This window comes from Rhineura floridana, chromosome 1 (genome assembly GCF_030035675.1).
Source record: "Rhineura floridana isolate rRhiFlo1 chromosome 1, rRhiFlo1.hap2, whole genome shotgun sequence".
Lineage (NCBI taxonomy): Eukaryota > Metazoa > Chordata > Lepidosauria > Squamata > Rhineuridae > Rhineura > Rhineura floridana.
The window spans coordinates 320,568,699-320,591,480 of record NC_084480.1 but is presented as its reverse complement, the minus strand read 5'-3'; the positions used below and the strand labels follow the sequence as shown (position 1 = coordinate 320,591,480).

The following is a 22,782-nucleotide window of genomic DNA, read 5'->3' as shown; positions in this document are numbered from 1 at the left end:
TAATAGTACCACGATGGCAAAAGCCTCTATAGGCTCGCAAATGGAATTCCCTCTATGGCCATCTGTCACCATTGATGAAGTTCTAGATCTTATATCCACTCTTAAATTAAATAAGGCACCAGGACCAGATAATATACCTTCAGAGGTCTTCAAAACAAATGCTAATTGGTGGGCTCCCATTTTGGCGACCCTATTTACCAATATCAACACCTCCATGGTCATCCCAGAAGGACGGACTGCTGCAATTATAATACCTATTCATAAAAAAGGATCATATTCAGATCCAGCAAACTATAGACCAATAAGTTTGCTCAATATAATAAGCAAGCTCTATGCCAGTTACCTTCACAAGAAACTTTTAGACTGGGTTAACCAAATGGACCTCTTAGCACCAGAGCAAGCAGGCTTTCGAGCAGGAAGATCACCAACTGATCATGCTCTGGTTCTCCAACACTTAATCACTAAATATAGTAACATCAATGGCCGTTCCTTATACACCGCTTTTATTGATTTAAAAGCGGCTTTTGATTCAATATCTAGATCAAGACTTTGGCTAAAACTAGAAAATTTGGGAATAGAGAAGCGATTATTAACTTTGATCCAAGGACTTTACTATAACACTTCTGTACAAGTCCGTTGTAACAACAAAGGCCATTTAACAAAACAAATTTTTACCTTAAAGGGAGTAAAACAAGGATGCGTTCTTGCACCCTTATTATTTAACATTTATATAAATGCGTTAGTTACCAAACTTGCACCTATTTCATCGCACCCACCAACGTTGTTCCACGCTCCAAGATCCTGCTTATTATATGCAGATGACATAGTCTTGCTTTCGCAGACACCTATTGGCCTCAAAAGACTGTTGGCGACATTAACATCATTTTGCCTAGAGGAGGAACTAACAATCAATCACCAGAAAACCAAAGCCCTAGTCTTTACTAAAAAAAAGATAAAACATGTTTGGAGGATAGGTACTCATTCTATTGAACAGGTAAAAACCATCAGATACCTTGGAATTATCTTCCAATCATCAGGCTCACAACAGATGCATATCACCTCTAGCCTGCTGAATGCTAGACGCACAACAAAGGCCTTAATATCTTTTTTTTACACGAAAGGGGGCCAATTTATCCTCCCGGCCAAGAAAATATTTGTTGCAAAAATTATACCGCAACTTCTATATGGTGTTCAAACTACCACATTTACTAATTTCTCAAAACTAGAAGCTATTCAAAACTCCTTTCTAAGAACCATATTAGGAGTATCCACCTGTGTCCCTAATCATATTCTGAGGTTAGAATGTGGACTTCCATCTATAGAGTCCTGTGCATGGAAGCTGAGAATTTTTCTATGGCTGAAACTGATTTTCAACCCTATTGGGTTGGCTCCCCATGTCCTTTCCGATAACTTTCACTCCCCTTGGGGAAAACTTATACATGATAAGTTATTAACTTTAGGTTTCTCGTCATCCTATATTCTCCAATTGGGTTATGAATCTGCTCGTGGGACAGTTAAACAACGGCTTAATGACATTGACTTCCAGAACCATCTATTGCTCATTAAAAAACAAAGACACAATCCGAAGTTTTGTACTTTAATGTCATATCTTTCGACCTTGGAACTACCCAATTATCGTAGGGCTTTATGTTAGCCAGATTAAACATCTTGCCATCCGCTGTGCTTACGGGCAGATATAATAAAATCCCATATCCTGAGAGACTTTGCCCATGTGCTGGTGAAGAAATTGAGTCTAATGAACATGTTTTTCTCAGATGTACTTATTATTGTGACTTAAGACAGCAATTGATTTTACCTATTTTATTGCCTTATCCAGGCAGACCTGAATCATTTTATCTTGATTATTTACTAGGAGACTACTCACCTGAGGTGACATTTGCAGTCGCCAAATTTAGTGCTGCTGCTATTCAACGTAGGAAAGCAATGGTGAAGCATATAGCTGCATACTAGTTTCTAATGTGAATCAATTATTAACTATTTTATTGTCAAAACTAAATACTGAAATTATTTGTACCCATTTTATTCTATTGACATATGTTTCTGTATCTTGTCTGTCTGAAATGGTCAAATGACTGTATCAATAAATTTCATTTCAGTAAAATCACAAAAACACTGCAATAAATTTAAAATACATAAAATATAATTAAAATACATAAAATACACGCTCTCTCTCTCTCTACACACACACACACACACACACACACAGAGGAATTGGTACTAAAGGGACTAAAGGTAAAGGTGTCCCTGCACTTGTACTGCGAATCGTTTCCGACTCTTAGGGTGACGTGACGTTTACTAGGCAGACCGTATATATGGGGTGGGATTGCCAGTTCCTTCCCCAGTCTTTCTTTACCCCCCGGCATATGCCGGGTACTCATTTTACCCACCACGGATGGATGGAAGGCTGAGTGGACCTCGACCCCTTTTACTGGAGATTCGACTTCCTTCTTCCATTGGAATCGAACTCCGGCCGTGAGCAGAGCTTCGGGTGCATTACCGCTGCTTACCACTCTGTGCCACGGTCTTAACCTAAAGGGACTACAAAGGTAAAATTTAACGTAGACGGCATAAAATCAGTGTCAGTCTCAACCGTCAGTCCCTCCCAAAGACTCTCCGGAACAAGATCGTTTTCAGAAGTCTCCGGAGTTACTGGGGTCCCAAGCCATGCTTTATAGGTCAAAACCAGCACTTTTAATTGGTCCTGAGCTTTGGATGATATTCAGCTAACTTTTTGTGCTAGCAAAGAGTAGTGCTAGTTCAAGGGGATTTCCCCCCATCCCCAAATCTGCTCCAGAGGGTTGGGGGAACCCTCAGAACAGATTTTGTTGGAATGTATGAGGTTCAACTCCAACTTGTGGGTTGAGGCTGCATGGGGCTAAAGGTGTAGCTAGAGAGGAGACCTCTTGGTTGCTAGGCTATACCTGTCCTTTGATCTTCTGCTGTCTCTTCCTTCCTGCTAGACTGATATGCAAAGGATGTTGATCTCAGTTCCCTCCCTCCTTCCAGTCTTTCTTCTTTCTCAAGAGGGGAGCAGACATATTCTTTTGTCTCTCCTCTCGTCCAGCATGAGGGCAGACCCTGGGATCAGAGTCTGCTGCTCCAACGTAGCTAGTTAGCTAGATATAGAACTCTTTCCTATCAAGTATGTACTTCCAGAATAAAGCAGTTATTTCTTATTTTAAAGCTTAAAGCCTCTGTCTGACTAATTTGCAGGGAAGGTAGAATCTTAGCAAAGATTCAAACACACACACACATAAGCTCGCTCAAAACTCTCCGTTCCGCTATGCAACTCTGCAAGGTCCTACAGGACGTTATGTCCTATAGATTTAGGGGAGGAAAGGAGGACAAGAGAGGGAATGGTTCTGTCACACAAGGAGAAATCCTTGAGGTGACGGAACCTTAGCCTTAGTGCTACATTGAATACTATATTTGATTTGTGTACTGTTTCACTGGCACCTAGAAATGTGTTGCTGTCCTAAAAGATTGGGCACGTTGCTTATATACTCTGGCTGACCCTGTCCAAAAACACGAATGTGGTTCCTTCTTTATTTCTCCATCAGACTCAAGGCACCGCTCCTTGCACGCCTGTCCGCCTGTCTGCCTTTGCCGCCCCAAACTGTGGGTCAGTTTTGATATGCAGCGTTGCACTCAAGCAATCTCCTGCTACAAAAGTAATTATCCTTGCTTTGGTTTTCTAGCCATGGTTTAGTATTCTTGCGCTGATGCTGCAGCAAATGCACATTATGTTTTGAAAGTGTACTGTGTTAATGTTTCACACTGCAGTGATCCAGCATGTGTTCATTGCATTCCTGTTAACTTTGAGTCACTTTTTGTTGACCTTGTTTATCCTCAGTGCATCTGTACCCACAGCTTCATGATCTGCTTCATGCTTCTCATGAAGTAGGGTTTTGTCTCTGTGTGAAAGTTTTCATCACAATAAAACAGCCAGTCTCCAAGATGCCACAGAATCATAGCTCAGAGTCACAGCATCTGCCTTGCATGCAAAAGGTTCCTAGCTCAGTCCCCAGAATCTCCAGGTAGGGCTGGCATAGGCCCCTCTCTGAAACCCTGGATAGCCTCTGCCAGTCAGTATAGACAATATTGAGCTAGACGGACCAATGGTCTGCTTCAATATAAGGCAGTTTCCTGTAACTCCATGTCAGTTTCTAAATTGCGTGAAATATTGGTTCCCCTCTATTTGGCACTGGTAAGGCCTCATCTTGAGTACTGCGTCCACTTCTGGACACTGCACTTTAAGGATGCAGACAAACTGGAACAAATTCAGAGGAGGACAACAAGGATGATCAGGGGACTGGAAAGAAAGTCCTATGAGGAGAGAATGAAAGAACTGGGCATGTTTAGCCTGCAGAAGAGAAGACTGAGGAGAGATAAAGATGTGTGAGGGCCTGGGGGGAAAACCCAGAACAATTCAGAAAAACACAGGTTTCCCTCCCAGGTTTCTTCCAGGGAGAAAAAGGAAAAATACAAGAAAACCAGAAAAAAATCTTGTTTTCCATTCCCCCCCCATGGCCTTCATATATCTGATTCAGCTTTAGCACTCTTGCCATTATAAGAATGATCTCCACCTTTGCAAGAAGTCATGCAATTCACTATTAACACTCATTTATTTACGAGTGGTATTGAGTGGGCAATTTAAGCAGAATTTATGAATTTTTACATTTATTTTTTGTTCAACGGCAGCAGAAACAGCCCCTTCCTTCTTGTTCCTTAAGCTGCTTCTCTCTCCCCTCCTTTAAATCCTCCCTTAGCTACTCCCTCCTTTGCTACACCATCCAGTTTATCTTTTTCACATGCAGCTTTTGCCTCTGCAAACCAAACTTCGATGATAAGCCTCTGTTGTGTGTATGGTGCCATACAAAGCTGCCTGATGCATGTTGGAAGTGGGGCAAGAGCAACTCCTGTTTTGTTCTTTTGTCTTTGTTCCAGAAAGGAGATAGAGTTAGGGTCCTCCAGATGGATCGGCTTGTTTACCTTTACCTGGGATGTTCTGACTGACTTCCTTCCGGCTACTAAAATGTTACATTTTTAGGGAAGCTTACCTGCCCCTCCTCCTTCTGCCCTTTCCACTTCCTTCTTCTCCGGCTGTCCGGGAGAGAGGAGACATCCTTCGTCTCTGCTTTCTCCAAGCATAAGGCTAACCCCCGCACCTGGGCGTTACGCCTCCAACTTAGCTAGTTAGTTAGAACTAGGTATGCCTTTCTATCTACAATGTATTTCTATAAATAAAGTAGCTTTTCTTATTTTACTTAGTCTCAAGTTTCAGTGATCCTGATGCAGGTTAAAAGCCTGCTTTCTTAGGTAAACACACAAACATGCTGGCACACTCGCATTTCAACATCCGCTGTTACTCTCTGCTGCTGTACTGCGCTTCAAACTAAATTTAACACAAACACACACAGCAACAATGCAGAGTTGGGCCGGTGGTCCATCTAGCACAGGACTGTTGACATTAACTGGCAGGAGCTCTGCAGACTTTCAGGCAGGAATCTCTCCCAGCCCTTCCCAAAGATACCTTGGAATGGACCAGGGACCTTCTGCATGCAAGGCAGGTGTTCTACCCCGAGCCGCAACCTTTCTACCACATTGCTGTTATTGCAGGAGCAGTCAAGGCAGAATGAGCTGCAGTTGTGCAAGGGTTGAGCATTTGGGGGTGTCCTGTCTGACTTGTGAAAAGAGCCCATCTAGTCCAGTATCCCAGGTGGCTACAGGAAGCCGAGAAGCAGGGCATGAGGGCAACAGCACCTCTCCCCCACTCTTATTCCTCAGCAACAGCCGCCCTGGGCTCCTGCTTGGAGGAAGGGCGGGTTATAAATCAAATAATAAATAAATAAGGTATTGGGAAGCCGGCTGCCTCTGATCCGGGAGGCAGCACAGATAGAGCCATTGTGATTAGAAGCCATCAATCCCCTTTTGCCACTCAGACACTCTTCCAGCTGAGGAGGCGTTGCTTGTATTGCCCAAAGGGTTACCTCCTCCTGTGTTATGCAGCTCAGTCTCTTGCTCAGTTAATTGCCTCCCACTCTCTTTAATGCATAATAAATAATGAGCAAGCAAGGCCTTATTAAACTTTCATCAGGAGTTTGCAGCAGCCGCAAGAGATTGGGGCAAAGGGGGGGCTGCCGTCCATCTGCTCACTCATAGAGGCAGCTTGGCACCCCCAGCAGACAAATTAGGGGAGCATCAGGCTACATTAATCAGCTGTTACCGTGTGAGAAACCTTCATCAGAACCTCCCTAGGATACCGTGGAAAGGGAGGGAGGCCAAGAAGGCAAGCACCCTCTAACGCCACTCTGTAAATGCACAGCACCCCCACAGTGTGAATACATTGGCTGCAGGGCAGCACAGTCCTCTCCGCCGGCTAATTGCTAAGAAGAGACACGCTGCTGCGCTTGGAAGCCAAGGTCCTTCCATCTCTTTCATGGCTCAGCCCTGGGAGAAGTGTGGTCATCATAAAGGGAGCGGCTCTGAGGAAATGCAGAGACTCCAACCAATCAACCTTCGCAAACCTATTGTGTTGTTGGTCGCTCCCACCATTTCTTTCCCTGTGGATGCACATTAGGGCCCCAGTTCCTTAAAATAAACAAATAAGAGGAAAATATCTTTAAAATATAAATTTAGACATCTGTGCTTTACTGGAGTGGAGTCCTCTTAAGAAATGTCCAAGTGATTTTTCTTCTCTGTTACGAGGAAGTACAAGTGGGATGGGAGCAGGTGACAGCACACCGGCACTTTTATGCAGTAGAGAAGAGAGGTACAGTGATGAACTACGGACATAAATGACCCTAGCTATGTTATCTCGGTGATCTCGACTCATTGCAGCACAAGCGAATAAGGAAAATTTCATAGCACAGCAAAGGATCCAGTTTTTGGGGGGGGTCTCCGCTTTTCACTGTGGCAACAAACACCTCCTTGGCCCATAGACAGTGGAGACTGGTGGCTCTGATGCCAATGGGGCAGTGAATCTGCTCCGGGTTTTAGTCTGAACTTTCAAGGAGCTGAAAGCACCTTAGACAGCACCTTGAAAGTTCAGACTAAAACCTGGAGCAGATTCACTGCCCCACTGACATCAGAGCCACCAGCCTCCACTGCCCCCCAGAGGTACTGGCAGAATGGTCTCCTTGTGCACCAATACTTCCAAGTTAACAGGGAGATCTGGGGCTGGCTCAGAGGGAAATCCTGTCTCCTACTCAGAATCCTTGGCTTCACCCCCCAATTTATGAGGAATCCAATCCCGAGGTCACAACACTGCCCCCCTCCTCTCTACTTTTGGGGTGGCCAACTGACACCCTGTGGGCTGGATCCAGACCCCAAAGCAATTCTGCCTCCTCTCACCACTGTGGGTCTACCAAATTTTAATCAAGGTATGGTAAAAACATTGCCCACATATTTATTTATTTTATTATTTTATGTATATCTGGGCCTTCCTGCCCGCAGGAGCCCAGGGCAACAAACAAAAGCACTAAAAACACTTTGAAACATCATAAAAACAGACTTTAAAATACATTAAAGCAAAACATATTTAAAAACATGTTTTTAAAAAGCTTTCAAGACATCTTTAAAAAAAGGTTAAAAACATATTGTTTTTTTAAAAAAGGTATAAAGACATCTAAAAAAGCAATTCCAACACAGACGCAGACTGGGATAAGGTCTCTACTTAAAAGGCTTGTTGAAAGAGGAAGGTCTTCAATAGACACTGAAAAGATAACAGAGATGGTGCCTGTCTAATATTTAAGTCTAATATTTACATATGAAGTTTTAAGGAAATGAAAATGGTTTTCAACAGAGGTTGAGGGATTCTCTTCTCTTTGAGTTTTGTATACAATGACATTACTGACAAGTGGTGCTTTGCTATCGAGCCTCACTACCTCCCTCATACGCTGGTGAGTAAATGGAATGCTGTAGCAGTTTGGAGAACAAACGGGTGTGCAGCCCAGTCTGGTGTGTGCTGCTAGGCTGAGCTGTTGGCTCCTAGGATCCAGCGGCCAAGGATTCTAGCAGGACAGCAAGAGACAACTCCTGCACTTGTGCTGGCTCTCAGAAATGTCTGTGGATCTAGCACAGGAGATGTCACAATCCCAGAGTCCAGCAGTGACCAGGTCACTAAATCGGAGCCTACTGAGTCACCAGCTATAGAGTCCAGCCAAGTTCCTGGCTCTGAGCCTGGTGCTGGTGATCAGAGGACCACTGAACCTGAGGCTAGCTGACAGGGTAGGAGCCCACTGGACTAGCTCCCCCTGCACTAGGGCCCATAGTTAGGATTGAAGCTTTGCCCTGGGCCTAAAGAACTAAGTGCCTCTGATAGTACCTCACCAGTTCAGCAGTGCAGGGAATGCACCAGGAGGATGGTCATGGAACACAAAAGAAGAGCCCGTCTCCAGGCCAGAGGATTGGCCTGTTAAGGACTCTACTTCTCAAAAAGCAGGTAGTGCCTAGGACTGTGCACATACCATACATTTAAAACACAGGACTTCCCCCCAAAGAATCCTGGGAGCTGCGGTTTACCCCTCACAGAGCTACAATTCTCAGTGCCCTTAACAAACTGCACCTCCCAGGATTCTTTTGGAGAAGCCCTGAGCTGTAATTGTACGGTGTGGACGCATGCTTAGACTGCAGTCGGGTTGAAAGGGCTCTGTTCACTTCGCTTCCCAGAGGAAGCCACACATGCTATGAGCTCTCCATGGTGCTGAAACAACTGACCTGCCTTGCTCCATGGGCCCAGAGCAGGACAGCAGCCCTTTTCAGGCTGCCACAGCAGTGCTGCCCACCTTAGAATCATAAAATAGTAGAATTGGAAGGGGCCTATAAGGCCATCAAGTCCAACCCCAGGCGCCATCTCTGCTGTCTTTTCGGCGCCTTTTGGAGACTTTCCTCTTTCAACAAGCCTTTTAAGTTGAGACCTATCCCAGTCTGCATCTGTGCTGGAATTGCTTTTTGATATGTACTTTTTATTATTATTTATTTATATATATATATATATTTAATAATATGTTTTTAACCCTTTTTAAAATATGTTTTTTAAGCTTTTAAAAATGTTTTTAACATTGTTTTTTGAATGTATTTTAAGGTTTGTCTTTATGATGTTTTAAAGCGTTTTTAGCTCTTTTGTTTGCCGCCCTGGGCTCCTGCTGGGAGGAAGGGCGGGATATAAATTGAATAATAAATAAAATAAATAAATAAGCCCCCTGCTCAAGGCAGGAATCCAAATCAGAGCATTCCTGACAGATGGCTGTCCAGCTGCCCCTTGAAGGCCTCCAGTGTCGGAGAGCCCACTACCTCTCTAGGTCATTGGTGCCATTGTCGTATGGTTCTTGCCCAGTTGCAGAGCTTTGCTGCAATGCTAGGCTCCTTCCAAGGTTCAAAATGGCACTGCCAGAATGCCAGCCACTACCATAGCACCATCCTTGCCTTGCAAAGCCAGACTGGATGGATCAAGGGTCTGATTCGATATAAGGCAGCATCCCATGCGCCACCCCAGCCTGAAGGGTGCTCATGCGGGCATCTCCCTAATGTCAGGAAAACATTGTCTCTGAACTGAATCATCCAAAGCCTACCAGCTACTTGAGCAAGAACAGAAAGCTGCTCTGCTCCTCACAGAAATCCCTCTCTATTCTATAGTCTGCCATTTCCTCCTCCTGGAGATGAGTTCAAATGCTGACTTGGTTATGAACCTCTTAGGGTGGCCAAGGGAGAGTTTCCCTCTCTCTCCCTCTCCATTTTTTTCACCTTGGGAATAATTATTAATTAATTAATTATTAATTACTCCCACTGCAAAAGCAAGAATTAGAGTGATCTGTCTCAGGAGATTGTTGTGAGGGTCAAACGCCATAAAGACAGAAAGGCGAGTTTGAAGCGCTTATAAGTGAGATGTAGCTATAATGTGTTTTTAAAATATTTTATCTATTATTTATTTAATTTGTATCCCGCCCTTCCTCCCAGCAGGAGCCCAGGACAGCAAACAAAAGCACTAAAAACACTTTAAAACATCAAAACATTGTAATCCACTCTGATCCTCAAAGGGTTAGGGTGGAGATTAAATGTAAAATCTGTTAAGGACAGGACTTGAAGGGTGCTGCATTGCTATTGTCTAACTGTATTATTTTAAACTGAGTTTGAATTATTTTAACTGTATGTATGAATGGTTTTAATACTGTAAATTGTTTAATTCGATTTTAATCTAGACTTTTGTATGTTTTTAATTATATGTGTGCTTTTATCTGGAAGCCGCCGTGAGTTCCAGTTTTGGAAAAAGGGCGGGGTAAAAATAATGTTAATAAATAAATAAACAAATAAAATCATCACCTTCTTAACGTGGGATTATAAAAGATCCTGCTTTGAGAAGACAGTAAGGGCAGTTCGGCAATGGAACCGACTGCCTAGGGAGGTGGTGGGATCCCCTTCGCTGGATGTCTTCAAGCAGAGGCTGGACAGCTATCTGCGGGAGATGCTCTAGCTGTGGATTTCCTGCTGTGAGCAGGGGGTTGGACTAGATGGCCTACAAGACCCCTTCCAACTCTATGATTCTATGAGATTATAATGGATATGACATTTCATCATAAAGCTCATACGAGGGGGGGGAACCCAAAACTGACCTTGAGGTCTAAAAACATAGTGGAATTCTGGGGCAGAGATAGGCTGGCCCAGATAACGGACAGAGGGGCTTGTGGGCAGGGAGACCAATCCACGGTGTGGTGATCACCTCTCTTTCTGCAATTTTGACAGATTTTAAGGTGGCATGTTTGGGGAGGGGCGACTTTCACCAAAGCAGACCCAGAGCCTTGGATGGCTGCTCCATTTACCCAGTGGGAAAATGCCACAGAAGCATGCTGGGGGCTCTTTAGGCTTTTTCCGCCTTTGGGTTTCCTCTGTATTTAGACAGCAGCAAAATAATTCTAAAGCAGCTTAAGAGCACAGGGAGGATTTGATAGCTGGCCTGCGAAGGAGCTGGATTAGCCACCAGCAAGAAGCATAGGCCACTTAGGAAGGGCAGCAGAAAAATATGGCTCAATCGTCCATCTCAAGCAGGGAAGACAAATATGTTTCAAAAAGCCCAGAGGAAGATACCCTCATAACTGCCAGGGCTATGGCCCCAATTAACTGCCAAAGAGGCCACCTGCAGCCCTTCCCAGCAAATTTTTTTTTGGGGGGGGGGGAGGAAAGATGCAAACACTTTTTGTTTATTTACCCAAGTTTTCATCTAAAGTTAATTGGTAAATTACATTTAGCTATTTATCCAATACTTATGCAGACTTATTTCCATTTTTATCATATATGATTGGGAACGTAGGAACCAGCCTTCTGCAGAATCAGGTACTATGTCCACCTTGCTCAGTGCTGTCTACACCACAGCTTGCCAATCTTTTGGGACCAGAGGATACATTTCAAATTTTGAGAGAGGGCTGAGGGCACCAGTTAAAAAATGACTGCCATGGGGGCGTGGCATAATACAAAATGAAAGAGTAATCATGGTGAAGCTTTCCCCATAATTGTATGCCCATACTAGAAACAGCTTGACCTGTTGAATTCTGCCTGCCATACACCTAAAAGTACACTAAAAGGGAGGGGAAAACAGAAGCTCTTTGGGACCCCAGGAATTCCTATTGTCTGGTGTCCAAACAACTCACTTATCAATCACAACTCTGACTTCACTCATGGTCTAAAAACCCTGACAGGAAGAGCAGCCAGGCTGGCTCATTTAATGCAAATTGCTTAGAAGGATATCTGCACATTTTGCTCCATAACTTTCATACTGGGGGGGGGGCTAGAGACTTACCTTTTCTTTTGAAATGAAAGCTCAGAGTCTGGGCCACCTCCTTGGGGGCACCACTGAAGGCCTTTGGGGGTGCCAGGTTGGCAATCCCCAATCTACACTGATTGACAATGGGTCTTCAGGATTTGGACAGGTTTTGAAGGTGACAGGAATTTAACCTGAGGCCTTCTGCATGCAAAGAATGCACTCTGCCATTGAGTTACTTAGTGCTAAACTAGATACAACCCTGCAAGTGTCCTGTCAGCACAAGGATTTCCACTTGCATGATGGAACTCCCTCCCTCCTCCCACATGCCCCCTAAATCTGCCCTAGAGATTTGGGGAAGACATGGAGGGAGGAGAGGGGGGAAGTCCCATTGTGCAAGTGGAAATCCTTGCACTGATAGGCTGTTCACTCAGCACCTAGTTGGACACAATCCTTTCATCCTTTTGTAATTATTCCACTGGGAGTTTCATGTTACTGGATTTTTAAAAATTGTTACAATACTGTATTTTAGTTGTTGGGTTTTGCAATGGAATCCTCTATAAGAACATAAGAACATAAGAAGAGCCTGCTGGATCAGGCCAGTGGCCCATCTAGTCCAGCATCCTGTTCTCACAGTGGCCAACCAGGTGCCTGGGGGAAGCCCGCAAGCAGGACCCGAGTGCAAGAACACTCTCCCCTCCTGAGGCTTCCGGCAACTGGTTTTCAGAAGCATGCTGCCTCTGACTAGGGTGGCAGAGCACAGCCATCACGGCTAGTAGCCATTGATAGCCCTGTCCTCCATGAATTTGTCTAATCTTCTTTTAAAGCCGTCCAAGCTGGTGGCCATTACTGCGTCTTGTGGGAGCAAATTCCATAGTTTAACTATGCGCTGAGTAAAGAAGTACTTCCTTTTGTCTGTCCTGAATCTTCCAACATTCAGCTTCTTTGAATGTCCACGAGTTCTAGTATTATGAGAGAGGGAGAAGAACTTTTCTCTATCCACTTTCTCAATGCCATGCATAATTTTATACACTTCTATCATGTCTCCTCTGACCCGCCTTTTCTCTAAACTAAAAAGCCCCAAATGCTGCAACCTTTACTATACAAGTTTACTATAACATACAAGCCCCACTATGTTCAATGAGGCTTACAGTCCTATGCCTGTCTGCCAGAGAGTAATCACAGCCTTTAAAAATTGTATATTTATTTAAAATATTTTTAGGCCACCCTTCACTGCAAAGCAATTACAGGGCAGGGTACAACAAAAGAAATGAAAACCATAAACACCAACCGCAGTATCATAAAACAAGACCAGGTGAAAGCATCAGCAGAATCAATATAGCAATAAACAGTAACAGTAACCTGGCCTGAACATTAACATCCTACCAAGGACTGCAGAAAACAAGCTAGCAACCAAACTCGCAAGAACTGGCACCAGCTGCATTTAGAAGGAATAGAGTTCCATAGTCAGGAGGCCAACGCAGAGTAGACCCTTTTCCAGGTTACTACAAAGCAGATTTCCATTAGGTGCAGCAAAAGGACCTCAGAGTATATACTACTCAGAGTATTGTGGCCGGTGAGTGTTATGTAAAAGGGCTCAGTAGCATTATTGTACAAACAGATTGCATCTATGGAATAGTCAGGCCTCTGTTTGTCACTGCTATATTTGGTGGCTGTGGGGCTGGTTTGGGGGGAGAGGATGAACAGGAAGGTTAACAAACATTTTTCCACTGTAATGGTTTCCAGCTTGATTGCAGTTCTTCAGCCAAAACCTGAGAGCACGATCCAGGAGAATGCCTCTAAAGCACCCTCTTTCCTCTCCAATTAGCTACGTCCATCAGGCCTTGAGCTATATATAGGGCTAGCCCAAGACATTTTGCTACCCCAAGTGGCTACGCTACATGGCTGGAGAGGTACATAAACTGCCAGCCTCCTCTCCAACTTTGCAACTTCACTGTTTTACCACACACAAGGTGTATGCAAAGCATCACACCAAAATAATCTGAAATAACTGCTACCTCTACTATTCCATATGAACAACTAATGTGGTTCCAAAGATCCTTTGCAAAGGGCAGAAACTGAAACGGCAGGAAAAACAGACCGATTGGCTTTCCATAAGAAAGATGTCTGGTTTATTTTTTTTCCTTTCCCATCCCCCGCCCCATCCCAACACAGGCTCTGGGCATTTAAAGAGGAGCTTGACAGGCAGAAATCCAGCTGGTGAAGAAATTTTCTTTTAGTCACTGCATCTCCATGCTGAAGAAAACTATCTATTAAACGTCTGTTTTGCAAAAAGATAACAACTTTTACGCTGCATTGGCGTTTCTCCCACTCTTGAATACAGAATTTGTGAACTGTACAAATATGGAACTGCAGGAAGGGAGCAGTTTCCTGAAACAGAAAGGGTGGCCATGGATGCCTAGGACTCAATTGAAGGCATTAAAAGTCCTGGGGCTCTAAATCCCTGACCTGCATACTGTCCTTCCTCATCTGCCAACGTTTTCACCTGGAGCAAAACTTTCCATGAGCTGAGTCTATTATATTGGAACAAAATTTATTCCAAGTCTAGAGCTCCTCTGCAGGAGTCAGGCAAAAACTCCTCATAATGCCTTATCTCCTCTGCCAGCAAAGCCAAATGTCCAGTCAGAAACAGCTTCTTAACAGCAGGGTGAGATGAAGTTCTAGAAACACAGTCACATTTTTTGAAAGGAATAGAAATATTGGCTCATTCTATTAAAAACTAACTGGCCTTTCTGTGTTAGCTATATATGCTCATATATACTCAGATTCAGGAAAAAATATAGACTTTGTAAACATCGCACAAACCTAAATTCCCAAACAGGAAAGGCTGGCTTGTCCTGCACACTTACTTGGGAGAAAGTCCCACTGAACACAATCGGAGTTGCCTCCAAATACATATGCATAGGATTGCAACCTCCATGGACAATCAGAAGTTGTTAGATTCAATATCTCAATTAGTATTTTTGAAGAGCATATTCTGTAATTCACTGCAAATGCAATGTTGTGTAAATTTGTATATTTGTTAAGCAGAGAACAACAGCAGTCTGAAATGTCTGTGTGCCAGTGTGTGTGTTTACCTAAGAAAGCAGGCTTTTACCCTGCATTGAGATCACTGAGACTTGAGACTTAGTAAAATAAGAAAAGCTACTTTATTTATAGAAATACATAGTAGGTAGAAAGGCATACCTAGTTCTAACTAACTAACTAAGGTGGAGGCGCAACACCCAGGCTTGGGAGTTGCTCTCACGGCTAGGAAAGAGAGAGCAGAGACAAAGGTGTCTCCTCTCTCTCAGACAGTTGGAGAAGAGAAGAAAGGAAAGGGCGGAAGGAGGAGGGGCAGGTAAGCTTCCCTTAAGACGTATCAGTCTAACAACGGAAAGAAGTCAGAGCATCACAGGTAAAGGTGAACAAGCCTATCCATCTGGAGGACCCTAACTCTATCTCCCGTCTGGAACATAAACAAAAGAACAAAAACAGGAGTTGCTCTTGCCCCACAGCAGCTGACACAAGTAAGGCAGGATCTGCTGGGAAGTTTTTCTGCACAAGCCCCCATGAAAAGCAGGAGCCACACAACAGGACTGCAGCAGGACTTGCACAGGAGAACTATGGACTGTAGCCACAGTGGGTTACCTGCTGAAAAGGTGTAATAGGAAGGGCTGTTCCCTATGTGAAAAAAATGCTACTGTGTTTGCACATGTGCACATGCATGCAAGTGCACATGTGTATAAGGAATTTGCTTGAGCTGAGGGTGCAAGTTTGACAGGAGCGTGCATATTCACTTCTGTGAAAAGATGCAAGATAAAAATATGACTATGCGCTTATGTAAAGGGGCATCACCAACAGGCTTAGAGACACCTCCCCTCTCCAAGCCTTTGGGCATCGCTCATTTCAATACGGCAGTTCATATAAACGAATTTAACATTTTAACTTGCCCATTTCCTAGCACTGAGGCCGAGAACCATTGCCCCAATCCCCTACAGTCAAGCTTGTGTAAAACCTGCTCAGTGGAGATGCAATCTCTCCTGGTGTATGGGTGGGGACAGTGTGAGTCAGAAGGGGGAAGGAAAGGAGTATATGGGGGGGCCCTCTGAAATCCACCCATGTATGCAGCAAGGGGACCACATAATTGCTAGTGCCTTTATTGTTGGCCCAATCACAGGCTGGGCCCTTCTGCCAGGCAAGTCCATTGTTACCAAGGAGCAGGAGACTGGCTGCAAAGCCCACCACATAGGGAGACATCAGGGGAGAGGGGTGGCACTGATGCCATGGCAAGCGGGACCCCCTAGGGCACAATTCCCTCATTTTGCTGTCATAGTGGAAGGCTCCTGTCATACCAATTTAGGGTCTTTCACAACAGAGGCTTAAGGAGACTTGTTATTTGCCTGAAGGCTCAGCTAACAAAGGTGGTTAATATGAGGCAGAGTCTCAAAAGAGAAAGATATCTATATCCAATGCATGTAAAAGCAAATGCCGAGTTTTACATCCCTATCATAACATAACCTCCAACAGCCACTCTCTTTACAAGGGACAGCCTCTGAATTTTCTGGTGCTTGTTAAAACACTGTCCATTTGTTGCTTTTTGGGGAGACAAAGCAGGATGTGCACATAATGCCAGTGTTTCAGGCTTCTCATCTGGATCTCTAGGGCTTAGACACCGGGGGCAGGGGATTCATTCTGATTCCATGTGTGTACAGTTGCTACACTACAAGTGCCAACCAGATTTGCAAGATTAAACATTTGTCTTTTAAAAAACAAACAAAGAGCAAACGGTTATGGTCAGTTCACACGTACATCCAGCAAATAAAAGCTCTTAAGCAATACCGATCCTTGGGGGGACTCCTCTTTCTACAGCCCTCCATTGGGAGAACTGTCCATTTATTTCTACTGTCTGCTTTCTGTTTCCTAGCCAGTTCCTGATCCACACAAGGGCCTCTCCTCTTATTCCATGACTGCTAAGTTTCTTTAGAACAGTGCCTCCCCTTCCAGAGAAGGAGTTGCATTTGGGAATAAATTATTCTGGACTTGGGGGCCACTTCAGATGTCATTCTTGTTGTGCATGAATGATGATTTGTGATCATGATGGCATCGGGGCAGTTCAATGTGATCCCTCTCTCGATACTAGTTGGGCCTGTAAAGGTTTTTGGGGGGGGGGTATGCTGCTTTGTTTCCAAATCAGTGCATGGCCCAGAGCTTCCTGGTGAACTCCTGTAACATTTTACACCACAAACGTTCTCGTTTCCTTTTTGTACCTTTTGTGTTGTGCTATATCGCAAGAGTCCCCCTCCAGATGGCAATAATGCTTTTACATTGAGGAAGCATCGCTGAACAAGTAATGGTGTAAAGTGGAATGATGTCTGGACAGTACAGTGTAAATCCACCACTAATGCACTATTATTGAGTCAATGACTTGTTGCAGAAAACATCCACAAAGACCCACCAGAGTTCATACTATCATGCACACTATCGTGCCATATAAATGGTAAAAAAATCACCCTGCAGTGTAGCACAACATCCAACTTTTGTCAGAAGAAAAGCAGCATCACCTGTTTTTTATATTAAAACACAAATTCTCATTATACCTGAAGAGCTTTTTTAAACATTTTCATGCAGTTTAATCCCTAAACCCCATCATTTCCCACATTTTTAAGCATGATCTTACCTACTAGTGGTCAGATACAACATCACAGAGGTGTTTAACTTCTGAAATGGACGTCCAAGCACTGTGTGCAAGTGACACCTTCAGACTATGGGTCGGTCTCCACATGGAAGCAATCCAAACAGCTGCTTGGGGCTTTAATATTTGGGGCTCACATTGCAATAAAGTAGCCATGCTCCCCAGAATTATTTGCAACACGGCAGATAATTCAGGAGGGGGGGAATCTGCTCAAGTCACTCACAGGGAGCCTTTAATAGCGGCAAAACAGGCAGAAATTAAACAGGAGAAGGTTTATAACAAACCAAATACAATTCTGTGTTGTTATGGGGAGCTGCACCTGTTGGATTCCTGCTTGCTGCACAGTCTTCCAGAAAGAAGCTGGAGAGTAGTTCTGCACCAAAAGCTTCAATCCTTTTTTTTTGTGGGGGTGGGGGAAGCCTCTGATCCCAGTCTTTGCTGTGCATACAAGGAATTGGGGCACTCCCTGTTTGTTACTATACAGCTCCATCATTTGCCATGAGTAGCTATGGCAACCTGTGTGAACCAGGAGATGGAGCAAAAGACCATTCACAAGATTGTGCAAACACTGGCTAATCAACAGGCTGGCAAGCAGGGGCTTGCAAATTAGGATTCACAAACCCTTCCATTTAATTCTCTTTTTAGAGGGTTTTGTGAGAGAAAGTGGTAGGGCAAACACTCCTTTTGAAAGAAGTAACCCTACTTTGGACACATAACGAGAACACCTGATTCTCTAGAAAAAAACATAATGCTGAGGAAAACAGAAGGGAGTAGAAAAAGAGGAAGGCCAAACAAGAGATGGATTGATTCCATAAAGGAAGCCTCAGACCTGAACTTACAAGATCTGAACAGGGTGGTTCATGACAGATGCTGTTGTCGCTGATTCATAGGGTTGTCATAAGTCGTAATCAACCTGAAGGCACCACTGTTAAAGACCTTATCTTGGAAGACAATCTTACTCGTCCACGAGTGATCACCAATGAAAAAAAATGAATGAAAAAACATAACAACAATTTATTTCATGCAAGTTTGACATAGCCCTGGATAATGAGAACAGGTTGACTTATCTGAATGTCTGTTGGAAAGAGCACCTCTGGGTGCCAGATAATAATAATAATAATAATAATAATAAAACTGAGGTTATCATACTTTGGACACATAATGAGAAGACATGATTAAAAGTATTCTACATCTCTATGTATGGATGTGAAAGTTGGACAGTGAAAAAAGTGGGTAAGAGAAAAATAAACATTTGAAATGTGGTGTTGGAGGAGAGCTTTGCGCATACCATGGACTGCGAGAAAGACAAATAATTGGGTGTTAGAACAAATAAACCAGAACTGTCACTAGAAGCTAAAATGATGAAACTGAGGTTATCATACTTTGGACACATCATGAGAAGGCATGATTCACTAGAAAAGACAATAATGCTGGGAAAAACAGAAGGGAGTAGAAAAAGAGGAAGGCCAAACAGGAGATGGATTGATTCCATAAAGGAAGCCACAGACTGAACTTACAAGATCTGAACAGGGCAGTTCATGACAGATGCTCTTGGAGGTCACTGATGTTGCAATATGTGGTTCAACTCCAACTTGTGGGTTGAGGCTGTATGGGGTTAAAAGGGTAGCTAGAGAGGAGACCTCCTGATTGCTAGGCTAATACCTGTCCTTTGATCTGCTGACTCTCCCTTCCTGCTAGACTGATAAGCTTAGGATGTTGACCACATCTCCTTCCTCCTTCCTTCTTCTTTCTCTTGAGAGGAAGAGCAGACATCTTCTCTTTGTCTCTCTCGCTCTCCTCCCAGCAGGAGGCCAAAGACTAGGCTTTATGTTTGCATCTCCAACTTAGCCAGTTAGATATAGGACTCTTTCTATCAAGTATGTACCTCCAGAATAAAGTAGTTATTTCTTATTTTAAAGCTTAAAGCCTCTGTCTGACTAATTTGCAGGGAAGGTAGAATCTTTAGCAAAGATTCAAACACACGTATACGCTCACTCAGTAATCTCCGTTCCCAGCATCGCCACTCTCCGACAACTGATTCATAGGGTTGCCATAAGTAGTGATCGACTTGAAGGCCCATAACAACAACAACCCTACTTCTGAAGCATTAGCTCATGTGTACGTCACCCCCAAGAACACAGTGCAGCTGAGTGGCAGAGCATCTGCTTTGCATGCAGAAGGCCCCAGGGTCAACTCTTGCCATCTCGGTGGGAATGTCCTTTGCCTGAAATCCTGGAAAGCCTCTGCCAGTCAGTGCAGAGAACACTGAGCTAGATAGACCAAGGTTCTGCCTGGCTTAAGGCAGCTTCCTACAGTTTTGTGACCAGGCCCATTCCATGCCTTTCCAGGATGCCTCTATCCACCGGAGAATAGCTTTTCTTTTTCAAAGGCAGAGCAGAGAACATTATTTATTCATATATTTGACTTAGATTGATATATATTATAATATAATATTAGATTAGATTTTATTAGATTTATATCCCGCCCTTCCTCCCAGTGGGAGCCCAGGGCGGCAAACAAAAGCACTGAAAATACTGTAAAACATCATAAAAGCAGACTTTAAAATATATTACAACCAAGCAGCCTTCAAAACTGTTAAGAAAGGAAGCTGCTGAATTCTCTTCCATGCCGCCTGCTTAGCAAGAATGACATTGGGACGCCCTTCCCATGAACTCAGGGAACATGATCGCCTGGGGCAGGTGGAGACTCTCTAACAGCCTTTGGCAACCTGGTGCCCTTCAGAGGTTTTGGACTACAGTGCTCACTGGCCCCAGCCAGCATGGGCAATGGGCAGGGATAATGGGAACTGCAGTTCAACAATATCTGGGGGACCCAAGATTCCTCCACACCTGCCATATGGAACTTAAAGCTAACCCTAGAAACGGAAACCAAAACCAGAATGCCTCACTCAGCACATCAGGAAACTGTTTGGGCTCAGACTCTGGCGAGTCTCCTAGAGAGGAGCGTTCTAAGAACACCATGGCCCTACAGGCCTTCACCTCCTGGACGTGGCATCCTAAGGAAGAAGCTGGCCTCCAAGGAAAGTGCCGCTCCAGCCAGATATTTCGCTGCAGTGTATTCTGTGACATGCGCTTGACGCAATAAGTGTGCGTCAATGGGGCATTTATTCTGCTTTAGTTTGTTTTGCGATGCTGCCACCTTGTTGCTGTCTGGAAGGGCTGTAGCACAACAGAAGAAGAACAAAAGTAAACCAGAATGTTTGTGGCATATAAAAAGAATCACAGCATTTCAGCAGAAAGTTGCAGGACATGTACTGATTGGAAGTGAGGACGTGTGACCGCCCCAAAACTATGGGGAGGGCAAACTGTATTGGAGGTGGGATCAGGAGTGACCGTCCTGACGGCATCATGAGCACAAACCACCACGTATGCATAAAAAGGACATCTGGGGGTGGGGGGCAAGGATGGAGGTCCAAAGCTACAGGGGGCTTTCTAGATGAAAGACAGCGCCTTGAATGCTACCTGGGGAACCAGTGAAGGAGGACAGGCAGCCCCAGGAAGGCGGTCGCTAAACCCTTGGCCAGGACTGTGCCGCTGTCAGGAACCACCCCAGCGGTCTCCTGGGGACAGTGATACAAGGAAGGAGCGCCTGCATGCAACCCGAGAGGTGCCCCCTCCGTCCTCGGGGCAGTCGCAAGAGCACCCCAGACGGGCCTAGAATCATAGAATAGCAGAGTTGGAAGGGGCTTATAAGGCCATCCAGTCCAACCCCCTGCGCAATGCAAGACTCCAAATCAAAGAATTCCCGACAAATGGCTGTCCAGCTGCCTCTTGAATGCCTGTTGCTCTCCAGGGGTGGGATTCTCACTGCGGGCACAGAGATCCCGGGTGCAAATCCCACTAAGACCTGGCGGGGCGGGGGTAAAGGGAGCCTTGCTTTGTGGGACGCATCCGTTTGCCTACAAAAGGTCCCCGGTACAACCCCGGCATCCTCCCTCCCAAGGACCAGGCGCCCGGAACAGCTCTCTTCCTTCCTATGTGCGACCCTGCAGGGACAAGCGGTCCCCGGAAGGCAGCCCCGCAGCCGGATCGCCCCCCGCCAGCTTCCCGGCGAGGCCCCAGCCCAGCAGCCGGCGGGCGAAGGCAAGGCACGGCGCCGCCGAGCCTAGTGGATCCGCCGGCCGCAGCGCTGCCTTCCCCGCCTCTCCTCCGAGAGTGGAGCCGCCAGCCCGCCATCCGAGGCCAACGTGGCCGGGGCCAGGCAAGACCCACTCGGGGCGAGCCCAGAGTAACCCAGCCGGGACCTCTGCGCGGAGCCGGCGCGCCTCTCGCCCAGCCGGGCTCCGAGGTACGCCCGAGGCTCGCCAGCGTCCCCGAAAGGCCCCTCTTCTTCGCCGGCTCGGCCTTGGACAGCGGGGGGGTCTACACGCCAGGACAAGGGCGAGGACCCCCCCCCGCCACCCACCCCCGGAGCGGCGCGACTGACAGGAGGGGGAGGGGAGGTTTTGCCCCAAGAGGCGGCGAGGGTCGCTCGGCAAAGGCCGGGGGAGAGGGGGCGAGAGAGACAGAGACAGAGGAAGGACCTTGTGGCGGGGAGTCCCGGAGGCCTCGCCTGGGTCGAGGTCCACCCCAGCCCAAGCCTCGCCTGCTTCGGCAGATCCCCCCCCCGAGATTGACACGGAGCTGGCCCGCCTGGTGGGGCCTGCCCGGGCTCTGCTCCCCGGAGGGGGTGACGGGGGCGCCCTTCTTCAGCCGGGACCCTCCCGCGAAGGTCGCCCCCCCCCCCACGCGCTCACCTGCAGCGCCGCCAGGCTGCTCTCCATGGCATCAGCCGGCCCGCCCCGCAGGAGGGGAAGGAGGGCGCCCGTCCGTCTCTCTGCCCGTCCCTCCGTCCAGCCGGGCGCCCGAGCCGCCTCTGCCCAGCCGCCCCTCCGGCGCCCCCCGCTCGCTTTTGAAGCCGATGGGCGGCGCGGCCCCGCCTCGCCCCCGCCGCTCCGCTGTGACGTCAGCGCGGCTTCGCCCGGCGGCTGCTCCGGTTGGGCGCCCGCCCGCCTGCCTGCCTGCCTGCCTGCCCCGACGGAAGGAACGGCCACCGGGCACGTGCTCGCCATGCGCAGCCGCCGCGCGCTCCCCAGGCGCCCCATGCAGGCCGAGATGCGGCCGAAAGCCAAGACAGGCACCGGGAGCCTCCCGGCCCCTCCTCCGGGAAGGGCTCGCCATCCCCCATCCCGCCCGTCGCAGAGCAAGGCCGCCGTGGCCCCACGCCAGTCCCTGCCGGGCGATCCTGAGGGTCTAAGCATTAAAACACACACAAGCCAAGAGGTCCTGCAGAACCAACAGGGAGCCGGAGGCTC

General features: G+C 46.2%; 1 protein-coding gene across 4 annotated transcripts in view; it reads right to left on the bottom strand.

Annotated features, from left to right (window-relative positions):
- Positions 1 to 22,376, bottom strand: part of LRRC24 (leucine rich repeat containing 24) — a 39,394-nt gene extending 17,018 nt beyond the window's left edge. For 2 of the 4 annotated variants that reach the window (XM_061608226.1, XM_061608217.1), the window contains exons 1-2: positions 22,225 to 22,376; positions 20,468 to 20,647 (exon numbers count right to left, since the gene is read on the bottom strand). Coding sequence is in view for 2 of the 4 variants with exons in the window: in XM_061608202.1 (XP_061464186.1) it covers positions 22,225 to 22,256 (32 nt within the window). In the remaining 2 variants the exon portion in view is untranslated. The remainder of the gene's footprint in view (positions 1 to 20,467; positions 20,648 to 22,224) is intronic. The other 2 variants (XM_061608202.1, XM_061608208.1) reach the window with 1 other exon arrangement.
- Between the last annotated feature and the right edge of the window lie 406 nt (positions 22,377 to 22,782).